The sequence below is a fragment of the Cyprinus carpio genome, chromosome A15, assembly GCF_018340385.1.
Source record: "Cyprinus carpio isolate SPL01 chromosome A15, ASM1834038v1, whole genome shotgun sequence".
NCBI classification, from domain to species: Eukaryota; Metazoa; Chordata; class Actinopteri; order Cypriniformes; family Cyprinidae; genus Cyprinus; species Cyprinus carpio.
In genome coordinates this window covers 24,914,340-24,941,057 of record NC_056586.1, presented here as the reverse complement: position 1 = coordinate 24,941,057, position 26,718 = coordinate 24,914,340, and the positions used below count along the sequence as shown (strand labels likewise).

At 32.9% G+C, this 26,718-nt stretch overlaps 1 protein-coding gene across 1 annotated transcript; it reads left to right on the top strand.

Annotated features, from left to right (window-relative positions):
• Nucleotides 1–24,948, top strand: LOC109080628 (long-chain-fatty-acid--CoA ligase 3-like). The gene is given in 14 exon segments (XM_042771844.1): nt 1–861; nt 3,681–3,858; nt 7,850–7,974; nt 9,026–9,152; nt 11,203–11,353; nt 12,348–12,471; nt 13,487–13,558; nt 14,984–15,123; nt 15,446–15,618; nt 17,574–17,648; nt 19,434–19,625; nt 19,909–20,036; nt 21,065–21,209; nt 22,934–24,948. Coding segments are annotated over 14 exon segments (2,334 nt in total). The 5' UTR covers nt 1–315; the 3' UTR covers nt 23,092–24,948.
• Nucleotides 24,949–26,718: the final 1,770 nt, after the last annotated feature.

Here is a 26,718-nt window from a genome sequence, read left to right as displayed (position 1 = left end):
AAATAATTTGATATTTTATTTCAGTTAATTGTTATTTCATTTCAATTAATTAATTTTTTATGGTTTAATTTTTAATGAACAATAATAACCCTGACCCACACTCACAAAAACCCATGCACATGCTTAGTTTGATGTCACCTTTCACCCACTTTTGGATTTGTGCTGAAATCTGGGCTGAGAATCAGACGTTACACACCGCTGTTTGTACCGCTTTCTAATCTGTCTCTCCACCATGCATCTTTGTTAAAGTGGAAGGGGCTCACAAGGGTCAAAATTGTGAAATTTCCTTGTACTGATCTTTACTGGAATGTTCTGATGCTGTTCAGTGTTAGTGTGTATGTAATGACATGGAAGATTTGCTGCTTGCATTCCTTGTTTAGAAAACAAGCTCCACTGACCCATCGGAGAGAAAGCTGCAGGAAACCTGGGAGGAAGGAACATCACAACACTTCCTTTATCTTTCCCTCACTCTTCGTATGTTTCTTTCTGTTTCATTCAGTCAGTATGAGGCTGAAGCAGGATGTGAGTCCGGTAGTGGTCGTCATATTTAGGCTGGTGGTTTGGCTCTACTCTCTCATCTCTTACCTGCCGTACCTGATGCTGAGATCGTCCGACTCGCAGTCGTTCTCCGAGTGCTCGCGGAGGGTGAAGGCCCGTTCCATCAGCGGACACCCTTCAGGACCCTACCGGGACGTCAGAGCGCTGAGGGCGCTGACCACATGCATACAGCCGGGGATGAACACACTCGATCGGGTGTTTGAATCGTCTGTGTGCCGCAATCCTCACCTCGATTGCCTGGGCACCAGAGAACTGCTGAGTGAGGAAGACGAAACCCAAGAGGATGGAAGAGTCTTCAAGAAGGTGCGTATCGTCTGTAAGTCCAAAGATCTTACACTTCTGCCCTTCAGAACTCTCTCGGATGTGTTGAAGAGCAACACGTTTGTAGTTTCTTTTCCCCTGATGTCCACTTATACTGTTAGTTAAAGCTTTCTTGCACTAAAGTCATAGTTTAGTTTTTATGAATTTTTAGTCATTGAAAACTTGCTGAAAACCAGATGCAAAAGTGCCTTTCTAAAATCATTTAGTAACAATTAGATACTAAATTAAATGTGCACTGCCTAGCGTATGCTACTTTTGGTCACAAATTATAATAATTTATTAATAATTTAATCATTTCAAATTATAATAAACACTGCTTGACAAAAGTTTAAAATAATATTTCTTTTAATGCTTTAATGTAGTATTCTGCTCACCGAGCCTGCATTTATTTGATCAAAAATACAGTAAAAATTTTAATTTTGTGAAATATTATTACAATTTAATATAACTGTTTTCTATTTAAATATGTTTTAAAAATGTAATTTATTCCTGTGATGTAAAACTACATTTTCAGCATCATTACTCCAGTCTGCAGTGTCACATGATTCTTCAGAAATCAAATCATTATGATGTTCTGTTATTTTATTTTAATTTTGTATTTCAATTATTAATAATGGATCTTATCATTACCAATGTTTTTGCTGCTTAAGATTTTTGTAATAACTGTGACACTCTCATCATTCTTTGATGAATAGAAACTTAATTGAACAGCATTTATTTGAAATTTATTTAAATCTATTGTAACACTATAAATGTCTTTAATGTCACTTTTGATCAATTTAATGTATCCTTGCTGAATAAAATCAAATGAACGCAACATTGGTGAGCCCAAGAAACTTTTTGCAAAAATATTTAAAAATCTTAATTAGTCCAAAGTTTTGGCTGGTGGTGTATATTTAAATACTGAACAAGTTATAATAAACATATATTCAAATGTTGGAAAAATCATAATAAACATATATTAAAAAATTGGGCCTAAAGTTAATTAGCTAATGCCATAAATGTGATTTGAATTACCTGTAATTAATGTTCTGAGTGGACTAATAAGGGAGTTTTGTTTTGCATTGTGTGAAAATCTGTCTACATAATACATAAAACTCAGTTTTCAAAAGGGTAGAGAAAATCTTGTTTTCCATGTCATGACCCTTTAAGTCAGCCGCTCTGTAACAAACTGACTTGCAGCATGTGAATGATCTCTCAGTTCTGAAGGTAATCCTATTGTCCGGCGCTGGAGCAGCTCATATAGTAATAATATTCTGCTGTGACGCTGCTGTTACTCAACCAAAGCTGCCAAACATGTGCTGCTGCTGTTGTGTAACGTGAGAAGAGCTTGATCATATATCACAAACAACTGCTGGGTGTTTGTTTCTGCTAACATTGTTTAAGACAGTGCTTCACTCTTACCCTATTCTGGTTCTAATGTGTTTGAATACTCCACAGCAATGTCTAAAACACAAATAAGATACTCTGCACATTCAGTGCATTTTATTTTTTATCCCAAAGGCAACATTTTACAACTTTTTGAATTTAACAGGCAGCCGTCTGTACCTTTAAGATTATTATATGTAAATGATCGGATATTCTTTGCATGTAGAAGTGACAACATCCTTGTAAATTTTCTGAATAATGAACAGGCATTGATATATAAAGGTCTATAAGTGTTGATATACAGTATGCTTTAAACGCACTGTGGAGGGAATTTTTAAGTTTTAAGATTATTTATCATGTGCACAAAAAGTCAGTGACAGCAGTACAATACAGGAAAGGAAAACAATAAATATTACAAATAAAAGTGTTAAAAGTAATAATACTATCCTCTGTACTACTACTACTACTAATAATAATACATTGCATTTGTAAAAGTTAACGTGTCTCTACATAGTACATTAATCATATCAGTACATATTTTCATATCATATCAAAAGACTATCAAAAGACTATCAAGAGTCTAATAAACTATCCAATACTCAGCAACAGTATATAATAAAACATTAGTGAGTGTGTGTGTGTGTGTGTGTGTGTGTGTGTGTTTTGTGTGTGTGTTGTGTGTTGTGTGTGTGTGTGTGTGTGTGTATAAAAATATTGTGTGTGTTTGTGTGTGTGTGTGTGTGTGTGTGTGTGTTGTGTTTGTGTTTTTGTGTTTGTGTTTTTTGTGTATAATTGTTATGTTATATTGTCAATTTTATTTTCTTTTATATACAGGAGAGAACAATTAATATTTAAAATAATAGTATTAATAGCAATAATAATAATTATAATAATAATACTTTGCATTTGTAAAAGTTAAAGTATCTCTACATGGTACATTAATCTTTTTCATATCAAAAAGATAAATAAATCTAAAGATTTTTTGTTGCTATTCTAAAAAGATTTTAAACTATCCAATACTTTACTTATCTTTTTATCTTTAATTGTAAAGGTCCTTATAATTGTATCAATTTCATAATTGTGTATTGATTTTTTTATTTGATTTTAAAGTTTCGTATAATTTTATTAACTATGGTCTATATATATATATATATATATATAAAAAACTTGGTTTACATTATAAGTGAAAGAAGAGAAAACAAGCAGAAAAAAAACCTAATTAGTTTAAAAATGTAGAATATGATTCCTATAAATCCTATAAATAATGATCCAATAGGAGGAGCTGTTGATCTATAAAATTGTAAAGTCTTTTCCAATGATGGGGAAAAGTTGATAGGAAGGACTGAACAGAACAGGTGAGCGATGGTCTCTTTTCCTCGAAGAGCAGCTGAACAGAAAATAAAGCATTTCAAACCCTTTGTGTTTCTCTGTAGGTGATTTTGGGAGAGTATCGCTGGATGTCGTATGATCAGGTGTATAAAGAAGTGAGAGCTTTCGGCAGCGGTTTGGCTGCTTTAGAACAGAAACCTCTGAAAAACATTGCCATCTTCTGCGAGACAAGAGCGGAGTGGATCATAGCTGCGCAGGCCTGTTTCATGTACAACTTCCCATGTGAGTCACACACACACACACACACACACGACATGAGGTCAATTAATGACAACATCTTGGAAATAAAGCTTCATGGCTTTAAGTCCGAACCGTATGTAGTCAGTGTTATTTCTCTGAGTAAGTTATGATGCATGTGCTTTATTTACTGATTGAGCAGATTTCAGATCTTCCAAATTTTGTAGCGTTTTTCTAGCATTAGAGTTTCCATAGGAGTAAAATGTTATGTATGTATGTTGAATTACATTTGCAGTTTGCCTGTACGAATAAAAACAATAAAACAACATAAACATACCTAAACGAATTTAGGTATACATTACAAAGCATAAATCTTTATGCAGATTTCAGAATGAGTGCTTAATCATTTGTAATACATATGTTGAGCGTTTCGTCCGTGATGTTTTCTCATTAAAATCATATGCTTTCCTATTAATTCAATAGAATGTATGGCAATACTAGGGAATACCAAATCTGGCTGCGCGGTGGCTTCACTTTTATGACGTCATGAGCAATCCAGTTCTCCATTATATATCAGTGCAACATTTTTATTTTTAGGTGTATTATCCGTTTATTATATTTTTGTGAAATATTTTTATTTTTAGGTGTATTATCCGTTTAAAACCTCTTAGGACATCCTTGCAACTGCTTAAAATATTACACTTACATTGTGGAAGTGAGTTGGCATTTTCTACAGAATATTGTAGTTTTTCTAAGCTTCATTCATAAATCAGAGATTCACAGGCCTGTATAAAAATGCAAGATGAAAGAGAGAAGATCTGCACAGTATGTTGTTATTGAACAGACACACATGCACAGGGAAAATCTCTCACCCTCACGCTTATGCAAAACTGCAGCCAGATTTGTTCCATAATTTTGTGTTTATGACACACAGGGGGCTAATACAGAGCTTTGCGTGTGTATGTGTGTGTGTGTTATGTATGGAGGTCAGATTGTCCTCATTGCACTTCTGTTATATAAACGTGCCCCCCCCACCACCTCCTCCTCCTCCTCCTCCTCCTCTCTCTCCTCCTCGTCTTTTTTTCACTCATCCTCCTCTAAAGTGTTTGATAGCGACGTGATTTTTCTCAGCACATGGGCCTCCCTAAACACACACACACACTCGGGTGAATCTCACAAGACCATGCCCGGGTTACATTTAAAGCCAGAATCATAAGAATATTTGCATTAAGAAAATAAAAGTCTGTCTTAGGGCTCCTATGCACAAGATCAGTATTACAGTAAAAATGTTTGGTCCATTTTCCTGAATGATACAGCAGATCATAAATGCATATATCTGCTATGGGTTTCTGCTATATGTATCTGTATGTATTATTGTAAGGAGAATATGGAGGAAAATTCTGGTTAACTGTAAAAAAAAAAAAAAAGAACAATTTTCTCTCTCTCTCTCTCTCTCTCGCCTCATATCTAGATATGATATATTTAGATCCCACAAAGTAACTAGTATGTTGTGGTGTGTGTGTGTTTGTTTTGTGTGTGTCTAAATACTCGCCATATTAAGCTAAATATTATTACTAGACTTGTAGTTTATATGTTTTTTATATTTTTATATCATCAACATATATATATATATTGTATTTTATATTTTTTTATATTTTTATATATAGCCTTAAAAATTATCATAATTGTACTTATATTTTTAGTATAAATTATGCAATAATATATTTTAAAATATTTTGTTTATGTATAAATTGTTTAGTATATTTTTAAATTTTATTATATTATGTATATGTTTAGTTTTTTTTTGTAATTTTTAATATTATTAATTTTATTGTTATTCTATATTGTAATATTTTATATAATAATTTTTTATATAATGAAAATTATATTGCCTTTTTTTTTAGACATATTTTCATGAGATTCACCTCCTCATGTCTGTCACATAAATAAATTGACACACACACAGATGTCTGTGGCTCTTTGGCTGACTTCTGCACCCTTGTGTTTCTATCAACATCAGATGCTCACGTACTTGCTGTCATCAGGCCTAAGTGTGTATGTGTGTCTATGTGTGTATGTGTGTCTATGTGTGTGTGTTAGAGAGAGTGACTGTGTTCATACAGTATGTTATGTATTGCAAACATGCATTTTGTCACGTGGGTTGTTATTGTTTATGTCAGATGTGTGTGTGCGTGTGCTCTAACACAGATATTTAAGCTTATCTTCGTGTGTGTGTGTGTGTGTGTTGATGTTTCCGTGGCTATCTCCTCTCTGTTTGTGTCTCATGGCTGAAGTGTCGCGCCCTCAGCCAGTGACGCAGACTGATGATGTCACAGAATGTGGCTCACCGACCCCCTGTGTTCTCTGGGCAGCCGTGTGTGTTTATGTCTGTATAAGAGTGAGAAAGTGAAGGCACATGAATTGTTTCAGATGTGTTTGTCATTTGCAAAAATGTGTGTGCGGTGTATATACCCACATCTGTATAAGAGTGAGAAAGTGAAGGCACATGAATTTTGGTGTGCTGTGCTTGTGGTTTAATATGCGTACATGATGTGTCTGTGTGTTTCTTGGATTGTCTATGGTTGTTCCTGCCTCATCCTGAACTTTTCACAAGCCATGCGTGCTGTGGGGGTTGATTTTGTTGCTTTTACGCTGCTCCATACGGGATAAGTGGAATATAAGGAAATCTCTTTAAATTTATCTTATTAATTGTATGTGCTATGTGTCCTGTGGTGTGTGTGTCGTTTTAGTTCACGTATACATACAGTTATACAGTACCAGACCAATTAAGTTTGGAAACATTACCTATTTTTATAATGTTTTTTTTGAAAGACAGTCTCTTTCATGCTCTCATCACAGCCTGCTGGCATTTATTTGCTCAAAAAATACAGAAAAACAGTAATATTGTGAAATATTATTACAACTTTAAAATAATAGTTTTTTCTTATATGTGTGACAAATGTACTTTAAAAAAAAAAGTAAGTTATTCAGATCACTGTGATGCGCATAACGCTGAATTTTCAGCAATCATTACGCCCAGCCTTCAGTGTCAGCATGTTAACATCCAGTCTAATCACAGATCATTTAGAAATCATTCTAATATTCATTGAGTTTATTATGAGTGTGGAAACAGTTCTGCTGTCTAAATATATTTGATAGAATAAAGGTTAAAAAGAACTGCATTATTCCAAATAAAAAAAAAAAAACATCTAATAATATATAGCTATCTAATGAATATATTTTCGTTTACTATCACTTTTTATCATTTAACACATCCTTGCTGCATAAGGAATGATTTGTTTTATTTAAAAAAAGAAAGATCATACAAACATACTTACCGTCGACCCCAAATTACCCTGACCAGGTAGGTGTATACTATGTTACAAATATTTATATTTTAAAAACATAGCTTCTTTTTTTTTTTTTGTTTATTTTTAATTCATCAAAGTATCCTAAAAAGTATCACATGTTCTGGAAAAAAAGAAAAAATATTAAGCAGCAAGAACTGTTTCCACCTTTGATAATGATCATCATATAGACTGAATCCTTCTAAAAGGATCATGTGATTAATGAGCCTAAAAAATATCAGCTTTTGCATCACAGAAATAAATGATAATTTAAAGTATATATAAAATTAAAACAATGTATTTTAAATTGTAATAATATATCACAATATTACATTGTTTTTTGTGTGTTTTTGACTCAAAATAACATGCAGGCTTGATGAGCAGAAGAAACTTCTTTCAAAAACATTAAAAATAGCAATGTTTCCAAACTTTTGGTCTGTACTGTATATACATATATATACATTTATACGTATATATCAAATATAATTCATATATATAAATATTACCTTGTTATTGCAATGCTGGCGTCAGATGTTTGGAAATGCAACATGAACACGCAAGTTTTTTTTGCTTTTTTATGTATATTTTTTAGAATTTTTTATTTTTATTTATACTAGGTATTTTTATTTTATTTATACAGTTTTTATATTTATGACGTGTTTTGAGTGTATCTGTGTGTTTTTTGGAAGTGGTCCACCTCTTTACTCTTACTCTTGGTGTTGGTCTCTGCTATTGTTCTTCATTTCATGGACTCAATGAAGCTGAAGTTTCTCACATCATTACCAGCAAAGAACTTCTGGAAACCAAACTCAAGGTGATCAAACACTCAAAGTGCTTCATGTACTAATCAAACAAGTTTTAGTCACATCAAACAAATATTTAATATGATTAACAAAAGATCTATCTAACATCTGATATAACTGAAAATATACACCAGTTTGAAAGTGTTACGTTTGCAATAAAAGAAGTCTCTTCTGCTCACCACGGCTGCATTTATTTGATCAAAAATACAATAAAAACTAAAATATTGTAAAATATTATTACAATTCTCTTCTGCTCACCACGGCTGCATTTATTTGATCAAAAATACAAGTAAAATGTAATTTATTTCGCTGCGATGAACAGGGGCTGAAATATCGAGCTGAAATTATCAGCATCATTACTCCAGTCTTCAGTGTCACATGATCCTTCAGAAATCATTCGAGTATAAGACACTTCTTTCAAAAAACTTAACAAATCTTAATTATTTGGCCAGTACTGTGTATATATAATTTACTGTATATGTTGCTTGGAAAGGAGAAAGATGGTGTAACCTTGACCCTTTGAATCTAATGGGTATGGAAAAAACAAAACAAAAAAACAATAATATTACAGTCTACTTTTAATGATGGTGTAAAATTGAAATTGTTTATCTAATGGGCTTGGAATGAATATTATAACAATATTTTTATATATATATTTTTTTTTTTTTAAATGCATCAATTAAAGGGATAGTTCTCCCAAAAATTAAAATCCTATCACTTACTCACCCACAAGTTGTTTCAACCCTGTAAAAGCTTATTTCTTCTGTTGAACACCACAAAAGATATTTTGGGAAAAAAATTAATAAATTGATGGTCCCCATTGACTTCCATAATATTATTTTCCATACTATGGAAGTCAAGGGGGACCATCAACTGTTTGGTTACCTATATTCTTCAAAATATCTTCTTTTATGTTCAACAGAAAAAAGAAACTCATACAGGTTTGGAATAACCTGAGGGTGAGTAAATGATGACCGTATTTTCATTTCTGGGTGAACTATCCCTTTAAATACATGCACTAATGTTTTTCTGCTTGTATTTTGACACAGAATATTTTGCTAGAGGTGCCGATGTATTTTGACACTCATTGTTGTGGACGATAAACTCAAGAGCGGCTCTGAATACCCACGAGGCATCAGTGTCCACAGCATAGCGGCTGTGAAGAGGCTGGGGGCCCATCCTGAGAATGGTACTAGTGTCTATGTGTGTGTGTGTGTGTGTGTGTGTGTGTGTGTGTGTGTGTGTGTGTGTGTGTGTGTGTGTGTGTGTGTGTGTGTTTGAGGTCGCTTCAGGTCATGTGAATGAGAAATCCTCCATCTGTGTCAAATTAAGGACAGGGTCGAGGGCGTCCCTGACTCTTTCACTCCGCCGTTTTCTTCCTCCATTATAATTCTCTGTGAAGCAGGACTGACCCTCAACAGCTGGTAGTAGTAGTTGTTTTGACTTTGGATAGTGGGTGTTTTTTATTGGTGATGTTTTTCTTTTTCTTCTAAACTGTTTTGACATTCACATGAGCTTGATCTTGATCTTTCTGCTTCAGATGACATTGACATTCGATCTGTTCTGTGTATGTGTGTTAGTTCTGTTTTGTTTGGGGTTCTATTAATAAATCACGTTGGGCCTCAAAATGCACAAATGTACACACTCGAATTCCCATGTTCAGTTTTAATGGTTCTCTAATTGTTTTCAAAGCTAAAACGTCCTGTTCTGCTACTGACATCCGGCGCCCACTTCTTGTTCTTATCTTATTCATTCAATTATTCACACATAAGACTATATTTTTACTTTTATAGTCTATGTCAGTGTACTTCAAAGAACTATGAATTAAAGTTTACAACTTATCCTCCCCTCATCTCCAGTGTTATGGATGTTTTGGCCTTCATTACTGTTGTTCTAAACCAGTGTTGCAGTTGTTAACTAAAATTTTGTTTTCGTTAATTGAAATAAAATGGAAATCAACTAATATTTAAATAAGTGTAAATTAAAAAAATAATAATAATGTTTTAATTAAATTGAATAAAAAAAACCTTTAATTATTTTAAAAATGAAAATTAGAAATGTTGCTATGGCAACAGACTAAAATAAAAAACTTAGTTGAAGTACTTTGGTTAAAACATAAAAAAATATATATAATATATATATACTTCGAGATATATATAATTATAGATACTATCTATTAATATATATTTGTTTTTTTTTTTTTTTTTACGTATAGATAAATATGACAAAAGCACCACAAAATGACTTGAACTTAAATTTTAATTTAATAGTAAAAAATTATTCTAAATATTTATAAAACCCATATGAGGTTAATGCATGAAGTTCATGCTGCTCTTTCTGCAGAATGCACAAAAAATAATAAACATGTCATTAATGTTTTTCATTTTTCATTGAATATGCTTTCATTGTACAGAAAACATCTCCTTTTGTTTTCAATAGAAAATTTAATATTTTATTTTTGTATTTTTGTATTAACTTTTAGAAAACAGATCAGAGCTCATCAGAGCTATTTGTCTTTTAATTTTTTTTTTTGTGATATTTTTGTCTTTTATGTATTTTTTGTTTTTTATTTTAAATATAAAAATATGAATAAAAATGTAAATAATATAAACAAAACTATATGTGTGTGTGTGTGTGTGTGTGTGTATAGAAAAAAAAATATTAATATTTTTTATATTTAAAATATGAATTTATATGTATTTTCTAAAACTGGTAAATTAATAGAAATGTATAACATCTTAAAAAGTCAGGAAAATGTGTAGTGAATATACATTTTTCTAGTAATTTTTAATTGGCTTAAATTCTCTATTAAATGGATTTTGAGGTTTAGAAATGAATCACAAATGATAGAAAAAGTCATGGAAATTCATGTGTCGAAGAGTGTTGGAACGGTGTATCAGTATATTAAAAACTGAGTACATTCTGAATAAAACACTGAAGTAACAAATTTGTCTCCATCCATGTATTTGTAATTTTGCTATAATTTTTGAAGGTAAACTAAGTAAAAAAAAGGTCTGTGATGTCACAATGAAACATTCTTTCATGTGTGATTTCACAATTGCACAATAATGAGATGAAAGCACTGCTCTATGATGTCACAAATAAGCATTCATGAGATCAAAGCACTGTTCAGTCACAGTGAAGCATTAACTAGTTCAAATCGAATTGCTAGTGGTTAATAGAGTAAAATATTTAATAGAATGTAATTTGTAGTAACTTCGGCCTACTGCTGTCCACAGTGTCGAGGCAGAGACGGCCTCCGTGTGCATCTGATGTGGCTGTGATCATGTACACCAGCGGCTCCACCGGCGTGCCAAAAGGAGTCATGATCTCTCACAGTAATATTATTGCTGGAATCACTGGCGTAGCCGAGAGGATTCCCAACCTTGGGTATGAAACACATCCATACATACTGTACACGCTAACATCCTGACATCTGTCGTCATTCACTAATGTGTTTGTGGATATCTAATGTTTATCAGTCCTTCCTAGAAAACCAGTCATTCCCTATGGATGAAGTAAACAGAGTGAGGAAAAACAGTGACAATTATGGGTCTGTGGGGATTTCTGTGCCACGCACTGTATATTATATATGTCATGTGTATTTTATACGTGACACATGCATGCTGTTTTTACAAATCTTGTGAACTCAGCAAGAAAATACAGTGAAATTGCAACTAAAACATAAAATAATATAATATATATAAATAAATTTGTCTGTATATTAACCATTTGGATGTAAATATGATCTTCCTGTAAATTAAGTTTCCGGCTGGTAAGATCGTTGAATGTTTTCTTATGATATTTTCTTATTAAATTCTCTTCTGCTCACCAAAGCTGCATTTATTTGATCAAAAATACAATAAAAACAGAAATAATATTACAAATTAAAACAGTGGTTTTCTATTTGAATAAATGTTAAACTGTAATTTATTCCTGTGATGCAATGCTGAATTTTCAGCATCATTACTCCAGTCTTCAGTGTCACATGATCTTCAGAAATCATTATAATATGTTGATTTGCTGCTCAAGAAACATTTCTGATTATTATCAGTGTTGAAAACAGTTATATTTTGGTGAATACTGTGATGTATTTATTTTTCAAGATTCTTTGATGAATAAAAAGTTTGAAATATAAATCTTTTGTAACATTTAAATAAAATAAAAATCATTGTAAATACTAAGTAAGAATCAGAAAAAAACACTATTGTATATATATTATGTATATTTTCTGTTACACTTGCATGTTTTGTACAAGATGCATGAAACAGGCCTGATAATTAACAGAATATTATAGTATAACGTTTTCTTTTTCATCGTCTGGTTTTAGATGTAAACCCTGATATTTGTATTACACAGCCAGTTGATGAATGTGTTTTTGCAGTGAGGATGACACATACATTGGCTACCTTCCACTGGCTCACGTGTTGGAGTTGAGCGCTGAGATGGTGTGTTTGGCTCACGGCTGCAGAATTGGCTACTCTTCACCACAAACCCTCGCAGACCAGGTACAACACACACAGCTTTGTTCATGTTTACTGTGTACATTCTGGAAATCAAAACACCGGCCTACACTGTATAAAAAGATTTTTTGAAGTTGTAAATATAAAACGGATTATTGGAGTATGTTTTACAAGAAAAAACTGTTTTAGTCTTTCTACTTGAAAATTTCAGGTTTAATCCAATGTTGCTTGCTGTTTCTTTGTAATTATTTGTGAAATTTACATGTAAATTCTGAATGAAAATTGTTTCTACAGCCAGTTTTTAGTGTAAGATGTCAGTCACTGCTCTGTAATAACAACATAATCAGCTTGTCACAATCAAGCAAAAATACAGGCAAATTATATATTTATTTATTATTATTTAATTAAATTATTTATTTATACATATACAAATTATAAATTTATATATATGTATATATATATATGTATATATATATATATATATATATATATATATATATATATATATATATATATATATATATATATATAAAATATTTAATTTTTTCTTTGTATTTACATATTTTGATAAATAATAAAATATTATGCCACTAAACCACTAAAATGTTCTCATACAACACTGCTACTAAAACAATTAAAATACTAATAAAATACTAATACTAATACTAATAAGCTCTATATAATATATATATATATATATATATATATATTAATGGAGTAATGTATTTTAAGTATTTTATTGATGGGTATTTTTTTTTTGTGTTTATGTTATTTGATGTTTATTTGTGTTTATTTGTTAGTTTTATTGGTAATTTCTGAGTGAAAATAGTTTCTACACCAATGTTTTTAGTGTATGATGTCACAATAAGTCACTATTTACAACATAGTTAACATGTGATGTCACTATCATCCATTTAATGTCAAATAATGTCAGTGGAAAATGCTGAAACAGCAGCACTACGTAATGGAAAAATGTGCAGTGATGTGGGAGTTTCTTTTTCTTTGTAACTGCATTGAGACAAATTAAAATGTTTCTTTTTTCATCATTTTTGCTTTATAGTCCACCAAGATAAAGAAGGGAAGCAAAGGAGACACTAGCGTCCTGCGGCCCACTTTAATGGCAGCAGTACCAGTAAGGCTGACTCTCTCTCTCTCTCTCTCTCTCTGGGATTTTGAGGTTGAATGTCAGCGATTGTGATTGTCCAGAATGATTTACAGCTGTAAACAGAACGTGAGAAAGCCCGTGTGGATATCCTTTTGACAGTAGGGACTCATACACTGTAGATACACAATTAATAATGTTTAATTTCTAGATTTTCTTTGCTGGAGGACACTGTAAATGTGCGCACACACACACACACACACATTGTGTGGTTGCACACGAGGGTCCCAGTGGACGGATAACGACACAGAACAGCAAACTTCCATAAACACAGCGGCTGAGAGCAGTGGGAGCACATCCGATTCATAAGGCAGCTTTGAGAAAAATACTCAGAAAGCTCTTCTCCACCCTCCCATGTCACATGAGATGTGATGAAATGTGAAGTGGAAAAATGTTTGCAGTAACTTAATTAGAATCAGCGTCCACTTCCCTTGCAAAACAATACTGTGGTGAAACCAGATGGTAATGCAGTTGTGCTTTATGTACCATTGTGCTGAATAATAACCATATTCATGGTGCTTCAAGGTTTTTCAGAGAATTATTTGTGGTACATTTTGTGTTTTTTCTCTCACTGTGAGAAAAGGTAATTGCTTCTGTGCCCACGTGAAGTCAAGGGGTCGTTTTTGTGATGTCATTTCCTCTCTTATGTTCTCCTTATGCATGTTGATTATACCTCGATGACTTTGATTTGGTGGACAAAAGTTAATACATATTATTAATAATATATTTATGTTTATTTATATAGATGTATTAAATAATTTAAAAGAAATTGGACAAATGTAATAAATACATTTAATGCATTTCATTTTGGTGGCAAAATTCTTTTAATGTTGCTGACAAAACTATTTTATAATGTATGCATTTGTAAATATAATTATCCTGTATTATATATACATACTACATATATAGCTAGATTATAAATTTAGAATTTAAATTTAGAATAATTTAATTATAAATTGAAATTATATATATTTTTACTTATATCCACTTAATATTAATATTAATAAATATAATAAAGAATATTTTATATTTTTATATTTTTATTTAAATGTTTTAAGTATATTATAATTTAGTATAATCAATCTGACTATTTTATATTGTATATATTTATTAAATATAGTTAGTGTGTGTGTGCATATATATATGATGTCTGGCAACAAGAGAATTTAATTCAGAAATGTAAACACAGTTGTCATATAAAAAATTTATTTAAGTCATTAATTATGTATGCATGTACATATATATGAAATGCATTTTTAATTTGTTAAAACGAAATTCATGTCTGGAAACTGGAAATGTCATGTCAAAAAAATCCCAGTTAAATTTCACTGTGAAAAAGTCCATCATGTCTGTGGATTTTACATGCACTTATTTCCTCTCTGTCTCTGTGTGTAGGAGATAATGGATCGGATCTACAAGAATGTGATGCTAAAAGTGGAGGAAATGAGTGTTTTTCAGAGGACTCTGTTTCTGTTGGCCTACAACTATAAGATGGAGCAGCTTGCGATGGGATACAGCACCCCACTGTGTGACAGGTACATCACACACACACAAACTTGAACACGTATTTACATTCATAAGTCTAATATAATGAAAAACCTGTAACATGCATAATTGAATCAGCGATAATCATCGGTATTTAGCCAAATATTTATTGCACTATTCTTGGAACACAGAGTCAAATTTTTGAACTGGTTCATTGAAAAATCCAAAGAACAATCTGCCAAAATCAATTAGACTTCTCAATGCTACTCCAAAGAATTTGATTATTATTGAATTATCATCGAATAGCATTGCCAGTTTTAGTTACCCCTCAAGACTGGTTCTCACGGTTACTTTTTTATTCTCTCTCTACAGGCTGGTCTTCCGGAAGGTTCGGGCGTTGTTAGGTGGACGTTTGCGGGTGTTACTGTCAGGCGGCGCACCTCTGTCTGCCGCGACCCAGAGGTTCATGAACATCTGCTTCTGCTGTCCTGTAGGTCAAGGCTACGGCCTCACGGAGACCTGTGGTGCTGGGACCATCAGCCAGCGTGAGATTTACACCATCATTCAGCATTTCAAACACTATTATGCACATTTTCATAACCTATACTAACGTTTGCCTATACAAAAGTTTGTGGTCAGTAAGAAGAAATTAACTCTTTCCCCGCCAGCATTTTTGAAAAAAGTTGCCAGCCACCACCTGCGATTTTGATGATTTTCACAAAAATTGGATGGCCTACAGTATATTTTGCTGTATGAATATTTGAATATGAATATACACCAAAATAAAGATCAGAGCCTCTACTTTTAAACAAAAGAATCTGTTTTATTCTAGCTTAAAGCATTATTTTTTTATCAACACTTGAATATGGGTAGGTTTCATAAAAATGTATAGTTTTGAGCAAAAAGGTGAAAAAAATCAAATTTTTATCAAAAACTACATCTGGATAATGTTCAGTATGATTATCAAAGCATAAATCCAGTAAATCGCTTCCATCAACACCTCCAAAGCTTGCACAGACATATACCACTTCCTGGATCATTATTTTACTCTGTAACATTATGCAGTTTTCATTAATATGAGGTCTATTGCTGATGATTGCATTATTTTTAATATGCATCTGTTTACATAAGAGATTGCTTTTTCAGTCCTGTTCACGTGTGTTTTTGTTCGGGAGGTTTTGTAATCGTTCAGAAGATGTGTAATAGCGCCCCCGAGTGTATAACAGTGAAAACACAAAAAGCCGTAAAAGCTCATCTTTGGCGGGGATGCGTTGTCTTTTAAATGACGAGATAACTCGACAACAGCACGGAAAGAGTTAATGCATCAATTCAGCAAGGATGCATTAAATTAATCAAAAGTGTCTTTAAAGACATTTATAATGTTACAAATGATTTCTTTTGAATTTTCTATTCATCAAAGAATTTTTGAAAATGTATAACGGTTTCCACAAAATGTGAAGCAGCACAACTGTTTTCAACATTGATAATAATCAGAAATGTTTCTTGAGCAGCAAATCAGCATATTAGAATGATTTCTGAAAGATCATGTGACACTGAAGACTGGAGTAATGATGCTGAAAATACAGCTTTGACTCACAGGAATAAATTACATTTTACAATATGTAATTTACATACATACATACATTACGTACATTTTACAAAATTTATTCACATAGAAAACAGTTATTTTAAATTTAAATAATATTTGACTGTTTTTAATGTATTTTCAAATAAATGCAGCCTTGGTGATCAGATGAGGCTTCTTTACAAAGCATTAAAAAATCTTACTGCCCCCACATTTTTGAACAGTAGTGTATTCAAATGGTAATTATTTGATGTAGACAGGTGTCTAATTAAAAACAACAGTAATTTATTTTGTTATTTTGTGTTGCTTCATAAAAGTTTGTTGCAAAAAAAATTGTTTCTCTGGTGCATTTTTTTTCATTTTGTGGGCTTTTTGTATATATATGTTGTTTTAGGGGCACAATATTGTGAAACATATACATGTGAAATATGGTGTGATACACCATTGCTAATATAAAGCTCACGTTTTACCATGTAAGCGAGCAAAACTACATTGTCCCAGGTGGAGAATGGTCCCATAGACTAACTTAGTTTTTGCTAATTAAAAAAAAAACATGACTGACATGATTTTAATATGTAAACAGATTGTACATATTCACTCTAACTGTAATTGTGTTTTAATGAGAAAATTATATTAAAAAAGTTTGGCCAAATGAAATTAGGTCACCAACTCAATGTCGTGATCCTCAAAAGGCATTAAAATGAAAATTTGTGGAGGACAGCTGCCTTGTAAAATGGTTGAGGTTTGTCTTTTCAGAGGAATCAGTGGTGGAACAGTTCACACAGATGGTGACTCCTAAAATATGAGATTATTTAAACGAAGAAACACATCTTTTCCTGCAGTGGAAAAATTACATAACTGTGCCCTTACAGCCAATAGATCTTCTTGTCTGTGTGTGTGTGTGTGTGTGTGTAGTTTGGGATTACAGTACAGGACGAGTTGGTGCGCCGTTGGTTTGCTGTGAAGTTCAGCTGAAGGACTGGATAGAAGGTGAGTGTGACACACACGCATATATCTGCTCTTATAAAAACACTGTCATGGATGTTTACCTATCCATCAGGCGATATGTCTACGCAGAGAGAAAGATCAGCAGAACAAAAGAGAAGTAAGTGGAAAAAGTATAAAAGGTCGTTTGCGACCTTGTAAGGAAGACACTTCGAGCGGCTATTTCTAGACAGATCAGATCAGCTCAGCTTTGTTCTGTACATGATACACGTCTTTATTTGAAAACACATTAAAGTACTGTTCGCAGCTCCCAATACAAAGAAAAACATCATTGTTAAAACCATAAGAATGAGAGGCCACATGTCACAGGGATAAAGTTAAACTTTAAAGCTTTAACACTAAGGCTTTGGTAGCTGGCAAATATTAGTTGACCGTATCTAAATAGTCTCTGCTTTGTACATTACTGTGTTATTCATATCCATGATAACCAGGCATCTTTTCTGATTGGCGAACATTTTGCTTTTGAACTACTAACTGGATTTGCCAAAGTTTGTCAGAGTAATATGTGACCCTTGACCACAAAAGCAGTCTTAAGTCGCTGGGGAATATTTGTAGCAATAGCCAAAAATACATTGTATGGGTCAAAATTATTGATTTTTCTTTTATGCCAAAAATCATTAGGATATTAAGTAAAGATCATGTTCCATTCAGATATTTTGTAAATTTCCTACTGTAAATATATCAAAACTTAATTTTTGATTAGTAATATGCATTGCTAAGAACTTCATTTGGTCAGCTTTAAAAGTGTTTTTCTCAATATTTTGATTTTTTTGCACCCTCAGATTCCAGATTTTCTCGACCAAATATTGTCCTATCCTAACAAACCATACATCAATGGAAAGCTTATTTATTCAGCTTTTATGTGATGTATAAATCTCAGTTTCAAAAAACTGACCCTTATGACTGGTTTTGTGGTCCAGGGTCACATATGATCAAATATTTTAAAGAAATTAAGAGTTTGAGAGCACTTAGTAGCTAGTAGGTATCCATTAGCAGAACTGCCCTTGTGAAAAAATACACTTTAGCATACTTTTAAAAAGTTATTACTGAAATAATATATATATTATAAAATAAAAATATAAGTATACTGCATACTTTACTTAGTACTTACTGAATGTATAGATTTCTGAAACTTTGTATTGTATTATAAAAAAGTGTTTTATAATCTTATATATACAGTATAGACAATATATAATAATATACTATATAAATATATATATATATATATATATATATATATATATATATATATATATATATATATATATACATACAGTATATACAGTAAGCACGACAACTACAGATCATTAAAACAAAGATTTAATATGTACCTTAAAGTAAAACTTTAAATTTGCACTTTTAAAAGTGTATTTAATGTATTTATGAAAGTGTCTCTGTTTAAGTACGCTTAAGTGGCCTTTTCGCAAGTACAGTTTTTGGCAAATATTCTTTAAAGATTTGAAGTACTGTACACTACAAGTGTGCATTCAATACAAATAAGCACACTTCTTCTTCACAAGAGTGCAGTCTATAGACATTTTCTGCCAATTTTTTATGTTTCAACCACAACTGTTCATGGAAACATCCCCAAAAATGTGACCGGTCCCGTTACACGTCAGTCTCTTCCTGTCTAATTAAGCAGTTCTTGGCTACATACTGACTTGTGGCTTAATAACCTCTGAGCTCATGGTGTGCTTTATATAGTTTAGTCCATTTCCCGTTTCTTTTCTTTTTGTGTGTGTCATAATAATGCATTCTGTGTGTATCCAGGTGGATATCGCAGCACAGACCGGCCCTGTCCGCGAGGGGAGATTCTGGTCGGTGGACCCAACGTAACAATGGGTTACTACAAGAACAAAGAGAAGAACACTGAGGACTTCTTTGTGGATAAGAAAGGCCAGCGGTGGTTCTGCACCGGAGACATCGGAGAGTTTCATGGAGACGGCTGTCTGAAGATTATCGGTGAGAGAGATTAGCCAGAACATCGTAAAGACGGGACTTTTTGGCAGGAGTGAGCGAATGGAAGTCGCCTCTCCTTTACGATAAAACGCTCCAGTCCTGTACTTCCTGTAAATGACACATCTCGCTGTCAACTCTACCCCCACAAGGGCAGCGATAAGAGCGCAAAGAAAGCAGGATACACTCCAAAAGGGAGAGAAAGAAAAACTTCCTGTTGCACAAACTCTCATACACATCTGATGAATTATGGTTAATATTTGCATATGTGTGTGTGTTTGCATATTAGACCGCAAGAAAGACCTGGTGAAGCTTCAAGCGGGAGAATACGTGTCTCTGGGCAAAGTGGAGGCCGTCTTGAAAAACTGTGCACTTGTCGACAACATCTGTGCCTATGCCAACAGGTGCCCAAACAAAGCACAACCTGCGCTGCACAAACAAAAACACCCTCAACTTGTGTTACAGTACTAACAATGAAGACTTCTATATTTCACACACAATGGCTTTAATGTTACCTACATTCACTCTGGTGATATCTAAAGCTCTTTATTCTATATCCCAGAAGGCATTTTGGTCAGATGTCAACAGCTGCAGTTATATAGCAGGGTCCCCAAATCCGACAATGCAGCATTAGAGATTACTGAAATCCATTCCCCCTCTAACTTCCATACTTAATAACTGTGTGACAGAGTTTTAATTAGGATGGAAAAATGTAAACAAATATCTCCTGTGATCTAGTGAGCTCTGATTACATTTTGGATGAGAATAAGTCTATCGATAGAGATTTTGCTATATCGACATGTATAAATAGAATTTTCATATAAGAATTTATCTTAAAATCTTAAATATTTTTTTTATATATATTTAAATAAAAAATAATCTTAAATACTCAAAACCATTTTTAATATAAAAATATTTTGTTATATTTTTAAAAACGTGTAATTAATTTTTTTTATTAAAATATTTTATATATTAATTTATAATAAAATCTAACCAAAAAAAAAAAAAAATATTAAAATTTAAATATATACATTTAAATAATTTTTTTTTTTATTTAAATTTTTTATTTTTTAATTTATAAAATATAAATATACATAACTACATTATTTTAAGAACAATGTATTTAAAAAGCGAAAAACTGCGTGTATTTGTTTTATTTGTTACTTCGATTACTCAATTTATTATTTTGCTGTAGATATAATAAAATAACCTGAAAATCACTGTATTTCACTTTTTATTTTAATTAATTCAGTTATTTGCATTTTTTTTTCTTATTTTTTTAATAAACAAAGATTAAATGTGTGTAACTTTGTGCATGATTTGTCATCACATTAAAATGACTTATGAATTAATTCAGTGAAGACTGTGTATTTGTTTTATTTGTTACATTTGATTATTCAATATGGTTACATCACCCACCCCTAACACAACTGATTTGTATTAAGTTATTGTAATTTGTGGTGCCCAATCAGAAGCAGCTGCTGGCGCTGGCTAAGAGGAAGTGTGTCAGGGGTTTGTGGGAGGAGCTTTGTAACAATCCCGTCATCGAGGAGGAGGTGCTTAAAGTCATCACAGAAACAGCACTTTCAGGTGAAACAAACCCTTCCACAAATTAAGGCCTTAAAAAGGTCTTAAAGTAAAGCAGAAAGTCCTAACTTTACAAAATCATGGCATTAAATCTTGCATGTATTGCAGAAAATCTTCCTCAGAATTTTTGTCTTGTTTTCCAAGACAGATATCTAAGATACATTTACTTTACTTAATATGCAAAATGAAGATATAAAGTCTTGTTTTTGGAGAAACTGAACAAAATGAAGTGAGTTTATGCTTAAAACAAGAACAAATGTGTCCGGTGCTGGCAAGATGTGTCGGAATGTGCACGGGCTAATTTTGAGCTACAGGCAAAAAAAAGAGTGTGTAAGGTTTAGTTTTTAGATAAATTTGAAGGTTTTAAAAGTTATGAGTTCATTAAAGGGGTCATATGATCCTCCTAAAAATAATATTATTTTGTGTATTTGGTGAAATGAAATGTGTTTATGCTTTTTAAGGTTCAAAAAACACATTATTTTCCACATGCTGTACATTATTGTTTCTCCTCTATGCCCCGCCTTCTGAAAACGCACGTGATTTTTACCATTGATTTTCATCGTTCTGAAAAGCGAGGTGTGCTCTGATTGGCCAGCTATCCAGTGCTTTGTGATTGGCCGAATACCTCAAGCATGTGACAGAAATGTTATGCTTCTTCTCATACTGTGATGCGTGTTCTGGTCAGAACACCGACGAGACAAGACAATAACAATAAAACCCATTACAAACAAGCCATTTGTTGCATCCAGTGGGGACATAATTACGGATTATAATGATTTATACTGTGTTTTTACGCGTTGCGTTGCATCGTGCCGCGTAAACATAAAACCATGTCTGCATTTGTGATCGGAGAAATGACAAACAACAATTTTTTTTTGCATCTGTTTTTATTTATAATAAAGATAAAATAAAAAATAACTATATTGTGACTATTAATATAGTAATTATTATTAAGAAAAGAACTGGAGGAAAAGATGCAACGTCGCTCAGTGATTTTGCTTTGGAACATTGAGAAAACTTTAACTCAATTTTTCTCAAAATTGACTTTGCTGACTCTATTGACTTCAAACAGATGTAACTAATTTTTCAGTCAAATCATACATCATTTTGAAGGTATTTTAATGGAGAATGATTTTTTTTTTTTTTTTTATTATTATTATTTTGCCAGCACGTCACAAATATCTGTCATTGGAATAAGAAAACTTGTTTTCCTTTCTAAATGAAGTTGATTTCTTTGAGCCCATTGGCAGATATTTGTCCTTTTTAATAAACTCACTTCATCAGTTTCTCAGTAATTCAAGCCTTAAGCTTAATATTTATTTTTATTTTATTTTTTGTCAAATTAATTTTAAAGTAATGTAGATCTGTTGGAAGTTGTATGTTTAAACATTGAAGTGTTGCAAATACATCTAACTTTCTGCTCCCAACATATTGACATACCATGTTCTCTTATTTTTATTTCTTAAATTTTCTTTACTTTGTCTTAAAATGTTTTAATTTGCATTCATAAAACCTGCAGAAACAATGTATACTGCACACCATATGCAAGTTTCCCTATTAAATGTACCAATAAAATCATAATGGCCACAATATTAGCAATCATTTAAGCTTGAAATGTTATTTGTATTCCTATGGAAGAAAGTTTATATCATGCACATTTGTTGTGCTTCCTGCTTTACCACTCTTTAGTTTAGCTGATTCATTTCCTGTTCCTGTGTATTTAACAGCCCAGTTAGAAAGATTCGAGATCCCACAGAAGATCCGCCTGAGCGTTGAGCCCTGGACCCCAGAGACCGGCCTGGTTACAGACGCTTTTAAACTCAAACGGAAGGAGCTCAAAACTCACTACCAGAACGACATTGAGAGGATGTATGGTGCCAAATAGAGCCTGACAGAGCCAAACCACTACTCATTCCAGGAAAGAAAAAGTAACTTATCTCACCATAGCAACTTCCAATCAGAAGGAGATTTCCACTGGACGTTAATCGTTTGGAAATGTTTTTGTACACTGTGATGATCAACACTCACAACCAGCAATTCTTAAAGGTGCCAAAAGTGATGTTAGCCTTGCTAACTTCTGCCAGACTTAGCTGCTAAATTAGGGATCCCTCCATCCCCTCCAAATACATGCATGCTCCCCAAAACCCCGTAATGTTAGCAAATCAGAAGTGAAATAACTGACAAGCAAAAAGGTTCAGTGCTGTAAATAGATAGAATTACATGCACTCAAAAAATCTGATAATAATGGCTCAGTCAGACCGAAAAGCCTTCATGTAAACACCTCCAGCAGAACTTGATCCAAATAACCTTTCAGTCAGATCGAAACCTGAAAAAATCTGTCCAGTAGGAAAAAAATAAGATGCAGAGAATTGTTTTATGTCATACAAACGTGTGTTTATTTTCATCTGGCGTTTAATTAACTGGTCAGTGGAGGATAATGTATATATACAAAATATTTGCTAAAAAAAGTTTTTAGATATGTCATCAAAGCAAAAACTGCAATTATTTTCGCAGTAGCTCAGGAGAAAACGCTGGATTGGATTTTAAACCAATTTACAAAAATGAATGCATGTAAACATACCTAATATGCAATTTCTCAGGACATTTTATGCATGTTATTCCCCAAAAAAAAGCTTTGTCATGGCTTGAAATACTTCCCATGATGCTTTGGATCTCCAAAATGTTGCTGGACAAACCAAATCACAGACGCCAGATTCACAGTCGGTCAGTCTCGCTCTCTGTCACTCTGAACTGTCCCAGTTCTTGATCTGCCCTATACACAAACAATGCATCATGGGATATGATTTTCTAAACTCACGTTCTCATTGAAACCTTCAGTTTCAAACAAATACGACATCAGTTTACATCAGCAATTATCTGTCCAAATAGGAATCTTAAAGCCATTATTTGCTTTTTCAAATTTTTCCATAACCTTCATTTAATACTGTCAGGAGACCAATGAAAAGCAAATATCAAACAAAATCAAATATATTTACTTATTTCTATATATTAGATTACTGTTGCAATAATTAGCTTTATTTAATATAAGAACGTGCTCATTGGACAGTATGAAATCCCTACAGCATTTCTACTCTTTGGATGATTCTGATTGACATTCTAGGACTGGAATGTTCCTGTTGGGTGGCTTTATATCCTGCTGGACAGGATAATAGATCTAGTATAATTATACTAATACAAACCATTCAACCAGGGCCTTTAAACATTTTGAACTGAATTGACTCATTTCAGGGAGATTTTCCACTATTCGTCTATAAAGACGCACTGACGTGTGCTTGAATTGTTTCAGAGAGTTGAACTGTTTCATTCAGAAATAACAGACCAGACAAGACTTGATGCGAATGGAGTTGTTAAATTTTGGAGCTTGTTTAAGCTCAACGTTTGGCTGGTTAGCTTAACTAATCTGACCATGATTTTGGTCAAAGTGGGCAAAATTTAGTTTCTCCACTGATGCCCATTCAAAATCAGCAAAATTATTCTGAAATAAACTGAATATATAAATTGCAAAAAAGTCACTGTATTAGATCTCCTACCTTTTTTGGCAGGCTCTTAACAAGACTCTCTCTCTGCTGCAGGGAGTTATGATATGTATAAAAACACCGTAAATATATCAAAACTTAATTTTTGATTAGTAATATGCATGGTTAAGAATTCATTTGCACAACTTCAAAGGCGATTTTCTCAGTGTTTGGATTTTTTTGCACCCTCAGATTCCAGATTTTCAAATAGTTGTATCTCAGCAAAATATTGTTCTATCCTAATAAACCATGCATCAATGGAAACCATGTTTATTCAACTTTCAGATGATGTATGAATCTCAGTTTCGAAAAACTGACATTTAAGAGTGGTTTTGTGGTCCAGGGTCACATATAGCGATCAGTCACGTGACCTTTACGGATAAGCTGATTGGCTTAAAAATGTTGTTTCAGAACTAAGTCTGCATGAAGCAAAAATAGAGTTGAATTAGACGTATAATAATGGTTTTATTATTCATCACTGATAAAAGGCTCCCTGGCTCTTTTTTTTCCTCTCTCTGCTTGTTAAATGTACTCGCTGTGATCCCTGTGGAAGCGGCTGTCATAAACTCTGTTCTCATTGTTTATTTCTCTCACGCTCTCTCTCCTCTCAACATTATTACTTTGTCCTTTTGGTCCTACACTGTTTGGTACCCCTGATAATAGCCTGTTTTGAACTAAAATGAAATCAGACATTGCAATATCAGGCCATAAGTTATTCATTTATTTTGCCATTTGCCTTGAAATTGATCCTGTGAAGATGAGATAATGGAATAAAGGACTTTCCTGTGCAAAACTCAGCTTTAAATTTTGGTTTGTGGGTAATTCCTACTGTGAAGCACACGTCCAATCCAGTATATATCCCATGTCTTATGAATAAACTTAATTTTTAAAGATCACTATTAAGTGAACAGTGTCATTAATACCTTTGTGCTTTGAGTGGATGTTGCCAATTGTTTGTCAAAATGTTTCAAACAAATTGTGTTTACTGGTGCAGATTGTTTTAACTGGTAATCAATTTTATTTCAACTTTCCATTCTATTGGTCTTTTGTGAAATCCCTTAAACAAACAAAAGCCCATTTCCTTAAGAACATCATTTTGTTTGGTGAAAAGCAGCACAGACATCAGTAAGTTTTAGCAATGGATTTGAAGAATTGTGTGATGGTTTGTGGTATCAGTTTGTTAGTGTCACTCTAAAACATTCGAAATGAACTTCAGGTTAAAAAGGGTTCAAGTTTTAAAGAATGACCTCAGTCCTTCACTGAGCAATGACTAACTTTAGCTCCATTGTGTAAATAATAATGAATAAAGTTGAAGTGTCTGATCTTGACCAGAGCATATGTCTGAAAGTCTGCTATTCCCTTTTATAGAAATACTTCCATAACAGAGCTGCAGCGTATGAAAGTCCCTATAGTGATTGTAAAAAGTCCATGTAACTGAAGAAATGAAATGTTATAATGCTGATAGTTTCCTCCGATTCGTTCCGTAATGCTGTTTTGTCTGTAGTGTGATCTCAGACTGCTGATTTGATCAGATTTTTATGCGCTTTGCGTCAGTTCTGTGTTACTCGACCCTAATTAACAGGTGTGGTTTGGCATTGGTTTGTACATTCTGTCTCCAGTTTTCTGCAGCTGTGCCACACCTACCCGTCATGCATCACTGCCAGACAGATGAGGTTGGCATCGATTCTAACATGCTTTCACTGCTGACGTAAACCAGACCAGAAGACCCTTGAAAACTACACTACTCAGTGTGGTTGTAAAGTATAGCTTAACCTTGCTTATTCAAATGCACAGGATGGCATTAATCAAACTATCCATTGGAATAATAATGTTTGCTTAAAATTTAAATGTTTCATATATATATATATATTTGTTGTTGGTGCAAATTGATTATTACTCACATAAAGCTATCACCTTAATTTGCAATGCTGAAGTAAGCTATTTTATTTGAATGTGCAAGACTTTCATTAGCTCCT